This window comes from Carassius auratus, chromosome 12, assembly GCF_003368295.1.
Source record: "Carassius auratus strain Wakin chromosome 12, ASM336829v1, whole genome shotgun sequence".
NCBI lineage: Eukaryota > Metazoa > Chordata > Actinopteri > Cypriniformes > Cyprinidae > Carassius > Carassius auratus.
Genome location: NC_039254.1, coordinates 4570721 through 4577654, shown reverse-complemented (window position 1 = coordinate 4577654; position 6934 = coordinate 4570721). Strand labels below are relative to the sequence as shown.

At 37.9% G+C, this 6934-nt stretch overlaps 1 protein-coding gene across 1 annotated transcript; it reads right to left on the bottom strand.

Annotated features, from left to right (window-relative positions):
- Window positions 1-496: 496 nt before the first annotated feature.
- zfp36l2 (zinc finger protein 36, C3H type-like 2) lies at window positions 497-3972 on the bottom strand. Its single transcript, XM_026276384.1, has 2 exons — window positions 3743-3972; window positions 497-2871 (listed from the first exon to the last, which is right to left on the bottom strand). Exons 1-2 carry the CDS (start codon window positions 3782-3784, stop codon window positions 1771-1773), a joined length of 1143 nt encoding a protein of 380 aa, XP_026132169.1. The 5' UTR covers window positions 3785-3972; the 3' UTR covers window positions 497-1770.
- Window positions 3973-6934: the final 2962 nt, after the last annotated feature.

Sequence of the window (6934 nt, the reverse complement as noted above, 5' to 3'; positions counted from 1 at the left end):
CAGAGTTGTCTAAGAAGTTCTTAGTATGTAAATATTTGCAAAGCACCTTATCTTCACGAGCAGACCCTTAACACTGATACACATGTCTGCCTGTGTTTTCCTAATTACATTTCTTACGATAAGCACTGAGAATTTCAACTGCAGAGGACTCTGTAGGCTGCTTATATATGATACTGAACACATCTGTATAAATAATTTTTTTTGCAATAAACTACCTTTCAGAGATTGCGGTGGAAGGCCACAACTCCCCCCACCATACTTCATGTTCTGCCATTCATACAAAGCAGGCCTCTACAAAACATTCTGTTAGGAGAGGAGACCAAACGCTAGGACATTGAAGTCGCTATTTTTCCCTGAAAGAAAAGCAGGAAGATGGGAAAACGGACTAGAATGGAGTAGAAAATAATTTACAGGATGCCTCATGAATAAGCCCTGTACTGAGCATTGAGCAACTCTTATATCCACTGTGGAATAAAAACCCTTCCAAACATCCAGATCTTGTTCAAAAATGCCTTTATTAGAAGTTCTATAGAATATGTATATATATATATAAACAACATACAGTACAAGTTTTCTCTGCACACTTTGTATACATACTCCAGCTACAGCTGACGTTCGTTTATTACATTCAGTGTTGCTTTACTTCATCTAAAAAGTTAAAGTAATAGTTATTAACCAACTACAAAACTTAATATCCCCAGTCAGCATGTCTACAGAAGCACAGTTGAAAGGCAGAGTAGCTTTCATTAGGAATGGTGCGTTGAAATGTTCTAAAAGTAGAAAAATAAACAAGGAAATAGCATCTCAGTCACCATAAAAAAAAAGGCATCTTGATCTATGAGCTACATTCAATTCGATTGGCTTTAGATATACACCACAGCAACTGCTTTATTAGGTTAAACTATGTGGGATCTTCAACCCCAGCAGGCACATATTAGCTAGTTATTAACCTCTAGATAGGAGAGGGCTACATTGTCTGGCACTAGACTGCAATCGTTGCGCAACTGTGTGCAAATGGACACTTTTTTTGGTTGGCGTTAATGTTGGTAAAAAAAAAAAAAGTCATATTCGTAGGTGTGAAGCCAGTTTGTTAGTTAAGGCCATAAAGACATAAGATAGGCTACATTCTACAAATGCCCATAGATCCTCTGACGCTTCCCTCCCTCCTGCACAAGAAATCACAGCGTGACCTCATCAGATGCTCCCACTTTTTTAATATATACACACACAGTAAACAAAATTGAAATAAATAGCATACAATCTTAAATTATTTACCTATTTACAGTAAAATAAACGAGTTAACAAAAATATATTATTGTGAGACGAACCCAACAGTTTCCAGATTAATATTGGCGATCACAATTTCAACAGGAATACAAGTGTATTGCTTTAGATTTGATAAATACCATATGGACTCAATTTATCCTTGAAGGCTATACTTTCACATGACAATAAATAAGTTAAATAGATTTCAAAGCATGATGCAAAATGCAATGATACCACACAGCTTAAAAAAAAAAAAAATATGCAGTGACATTCCATGACAAACTTATGAGTCCCAGTTCTTGTGCGCTCGCACCGCTTCCAAACTTATGGAATGTTTTCCCAAGATAGTTACTTCTACGTAGGCCTTTTTCTAGACTGTTGGAGCCATCATTTTGGTAAAGAAAAATGAGAAAGAAGAAATATAATCAGATCTCAATCATGAGACAAACACCTGAAACTCATGTTGGCACTACTTGGATAAAAGGCTATAACAATAATAGCAAGTCAATCATCTGAAATCGACAGCCTGCTGAAGATTGGCAAACGTCTATTTGCGTCCATACTGGGTGACTCCGAGCCGCTGATTGTGCCAGAGGAACAGCAAGAGCCGCTCAGGTACCCTTCGGGATCGGAGAGGGAATCCGGCGGGCTTGGTGGAGAATCGAACACTGGAGACTCGGAGAGCGGATGCATGGAGGGCAAGTGGCTCATTTTGAAAGGTGGTGATGGGGGGCTAGCGTTGGTCTGGATGTTACTGTACAAACCACTGCTGGTCAGATGATTAAAAGCACTATGGGTTTGAGGGATGATTGGGGCAAGGAGAGCCTTAAGATCCTGATCGGGGAACGTGAACGCATTCAGACAGGGTGAGCTGGGAGTGAGTGTGCAGGTGGGTGGCGGGGGCGTACGTGATGTTGGGTTGTCAATCAAAGCAGACTCGTTGCTGAAGGAGCTGGAGAAGCCAGAAAAGCTCAGGCTGTGGTGCAGCTTCGGTCTTTCCCTCGGTCTCAGGAACAGGTTTGATGACTCCTTCTCTTCCAGGACACCAATCTCCCTGCTGAGCCTCGGCTGAGCGTTACCCGTAGCAGCTCTGCGTTCATCTGCGTTGTGAATGAAGTGACAGCGAGGGCCGTATGGGCAGAAACCAATAGTGTGGAATGTGCGACATGGCTCTGTCTTGTACTTCGGGTGGCGGGACAAGTTTCTCAGTTCGTGATAGCCGTGAGCGAACTGACACTTTTCCCCGTACTTGCACGAACCGTTTTCCTCAAAAGGCCTGCAAAGTTCAGTTTTGTAGCGGGTTGAGTTGATCTGAGAGCCGGGCTTTTGTTGAAGGATTTCCTGAAGCTGTTGACTGCGTTCCCCTGCGTCACTGAACGCACGGTCTCTGTACTTGTTTTCTTTATTCATGAAGGCAGGTGTTGAGCTCTCGAAACCGATCTGCAGCCTGTTGCTCATGTTGAAGTCCATGTGGTTTGATGAGTTACTCCTGAAATAACCTAAAGAACGGTTGCTGTTGGTATTGGAAGCAGCAAATGGGACCCCGACATTCCTCTTTTCCAGCATATTGTGGAGATAGATTGCATTTGAACTTGGGACTTTTTCCTGAAAGAAAACAATAAGAATTTAAGTAACAATAAAAAGCATGGATGTCAAATAAGTTTAAGATTCATCACCATTAGTTTAACCAGTAATTAGCAATGAAATACAGGAATTAAAACACTATTGTACATGACTATCAGCCTCCTGAGGTGGCATAAGCTATAGGGCAGTATGTATGTTTGAATATATACATGATAAAAAAATAAATAAAAGTACACTTTGGTAAGTGGCAGAGTGACTGTTAAATGATATTGAAATTATCATCGTTAATGATGATACTGAATGAACTGAATATAGGTAAATATGTATACAAATTTAAAAATAAATATGACAAGACAAACCCATGCTTTATGCGTTTCGGTTTTTGTTGCATTTTATTTGCTCTGTGCGGTTAAAATTGTACATGTTGTCCAATATATTTGGAATAAGAGATTTAAAATGTGTGGCATATTATTTTGAGCATGTAATTCATTCACAAAACCTAAAATCAAGGTTTTCAACTGATGTTACAGCTTATAAATCACTAGTGTGGTATATTTGTCACAACAGACATTCTTGTACTTGACAATGAGTCTATGGGTTTCAAAAACTACTTTAATTTGTAATATACATATATGTGGATATCATATCAAAGTTTGTGACACATAACGCAAAAACACCGTCTGTAACGGAGTTACAGAAGTTGAAACAAAACGAGTTAGAGGAGTCCCTGTCTCCCAACAACGCGTTATTATGAAGTCTAGCGAGTAAACACAGAGCTCTCGTGTTACAAGTTTGCCAACGCGGATAAACTGAGGAAACAAACAAAGAAAGAGCAACTAAATAATAAGATAAGCTGAAAAAAAAAGTCAATAATTAAAATATAAACTCTTACCCCGTCGAAATCAAATATGGAAGACAGCACCGAAGCAGACATTTTCTGGGTTATAGTGAGTTCCAGCTCAGGGGGAAAAAGTTTTCGGACCGAGAAGGATCCTTGTGTACTCAGAGAAATCCACGGCTGGACGGGGGTTGCCTCTTCAAACGGAGTTGGAAAGGCGCTGAAGTTCTTTGGAGTTTAGTCGCATAGGTTTTGGGGAGTGTCGTACATGGGCAAAGTTTGCGCATGTGTATAAATGCGCTGCAGCTGTTAAGGGCGGAGCTTAACAAAGTTTCAACAGTCCGCTGGCTGAAGCCCCTCCCTTCCCACACGTGGTTTTGGTAACTGCCCCAGACTTCAGTAGTTTTAGTGCGCGCACCCTTCCTTTCAACTCCACATAAATTCAACTCAGGTGCTTGAAATCCGATTCTCCTCTCCAACTCCTCTAGTTCCCCACGAAAAGTATGCTACTACATTCTTCATTTTTAATGCTGTATCTCTATTAATCTACATCCTATGAATAATGCACCACTGACTGTATATGGCTGTTTACGGATTTTTTTTCATAGCCAAATATTGGCCTATTGGTTCTCGAGAACCTCAGCCCTGCACAATTTGGAATGGATGTCTCTTTTGACATGCATTTCAGGTCTTGCAGCCTCTACAGTGCCCCCTGTGTTGAAATATGATTTTACATTATGATGGGTTTTTCCATTTTTGTAGTTTATTATTTACTCTCTTTATGTGGAATTTAACAGACAAAAATTAAGATGAGAACAGTTTTAGATTTTCAAAAATACAGTAAAAACAATAATATTCTGAATTAGTATTACAATTTAAAATAGCTGTTTTCTATTTTAATTAATGCAGTCAAACGATTATTCGTGATTAATTGCATTTAAAATATTTTTTGTGTAATATATGTGTGTGTACTGTGTACATGTAATATGTATATATAGATACACATGCATGTATATATTTAAGATTACTATGTTTGCATGTAAATATTGAATAAAATACTGAGTGTATCTATCTCTCTCTCTCTCTCTCTCTCTCTCTCTCTCTCTCTCTCTCTCTCTCTATATATATATATATATATATATATATATATATATATATGTACACACACACGCGCAGAACACATACATGTATTACGTAAACAAAAACCTTTATTTTGGATGCAATAAATCATTTGACAGCACTAATTTTTATATATTTTAAAATGTAGTCTAGTTTATTACTGTAATGGCAAAGCTAGATTTTTAGTATTTTACTCCAGTCTTCAGTGTCACATGATTCTTCAGAAATCATTCTAATATGCTGATTTGCTGTTCAAGAAACATTTCTTATAATTATCATGTGCTTGTGCAAACCGCGATACATTTTTATCAAGTTCAAAGCAATGCTACTTTTTTTGTTTGACATTTGAAAATCTAAACTTGACTAGTAAACCCATTTTTGGTATATTCATAATTGATTGAAATTGAGTCTAGCCAACTGGTTAAATGCATGCATGCATAAAAATTTAATTGAGTGAAAACATTATTTGTTTTCACACTGAACTCATTGACTCGTTGAAAGAAGAGCTGCCTATTACAAGCCGTGTTTGTGGGATCCTAGTTCGGTGGCTATTTAAGTTCAGTCCATGTGAAATTCCCATCACTTTAAATTGGCAGTTTCTCTTTGCAATCCTCACCACACTGGCATCCCAAATGTAGAAATGATTAGACCCGTGTATTATGTAATATGTAACAATGAGTTACAGGGCCATCTCCTTTTGCGTGATTCAACTTGTGTATATAAACTAAAGATTAACTGCTCTTAGTGGATAGGAAAGTGGTAGAACACTAATCATAGTAGATGCAGTTCTTGGCTACAAACCTTCAATTTAGAGCTCTAAATTACACGCAAAGTGCAAGCCTTAGATCTGCCATGGTCCATGATGGACAACTGAATCAACCCACCGAAAAATAAAAAGAAGAAGAAAACTCTCAAACAAAACTCTATCCACAGAAACCACTCATCCATTACTCTGACTCCGGTTCTCGCTGAGCTGCTCCGATCATTCCAAAACATTACATCATTGCACAGAGAGGGAACATCGCTACTATGGCCAGAGCGGCTGCCAAGGCGTCTGCACAGGACTGTACACTGGCTCCTTTGTGATGTCCACAATGTGTGTCCAAGGCAACCACTAGGTAGAAGGGACAGCCCATAATAGAACGCTTCTTGTCTTTTTCTTGACAACACATGGTAATGTTGGACATGCTTTCTCTGTCTGTACAGCTGTCACACTGACTGTTTGAAGATGCTGCCGCTGATGTGTTGTGCGTATCATATTCTCTGCTGAATGTGGACCAGTGATGTCTCATGAAACAGTGTCAGGTTTGGGCTCTTGTTTTCATCCCAGGATCTTCCCTACAGGCCGTAGAGCATCCAGAAGCCATGTTTGAGGTCTGCTCTGCTTGTTTATGTATGGTTACACCCAGAGCTGAATTTAACCCCAGCTTCCATCTGCTGCAGCACCCAGGGCCTGACAGAGATGAGACCGGTTTGGGTCGGTCTGCGCCGCTCACTTACTACTAAGCACAGCTTGCTCCTATGTGTTATTATCGTCAGAGGCGTCTCCTCTGTGGCAATATTCCTTTTTAGACAATTTTTTTTTTTTTGCTTACATTGACCTTAAGGTTCATTTAAGGTACTTACTTTGTAGCCAGATTTCTTGTCAATTTTATAGTAAATATGAAGATATTTAAAATATAATAAGGAGGAAAACACCTTATAAAAATATATATATATATTTTTTTTTTGCCAGACTGATCATTTTTAATAAGCACTTTAGCTAGATTTCATGTGAATTTAATGGTTAATAAGAAACATTTTAAATAATACACAAGGAAATTTTTAATAAAGAATAATAAAAAGAAACTGTCATTTTCAGTTGTATGAAAGTTTGCTAGTAGCATTTCATTGAATTTTGTTAAGATTTCTTGTCTAGTTTGTGGAAAATATTGAAATATAAACAAAGAAATGATTAAAGAATATTAAAAAGGAGGAAAACACATAATGATTAAATATTTTGTCATTATGAATGTCATTTTCATTTGTAAGACCATTTTCTATTAGCATTTAATGAAAAAAGTAGATATGAAATGTTTTAAATAATAAAGAAAATTAAAAAAGGGGAAAACATTATAACAAAATATA

What these genes read in the sequence shown, in the direction of transcription:
- zfp36l2 (XM_026276384.1), bottom strand. Translation starts at nt 3,784, where the DNA reads ATGTCTGCTTCGGTGCTGTCTTCCATATTTGATTTCGACGGG. An exon ending in CCATATTTGATTTCGACGGG is followed by an intron (nt 2,872 to 3,742) that starts GTAAGAGTTTAT and finishes GTTTTCTTTCAG; the next exon opens with GAAAAAGTCCCAAGTTCAAA.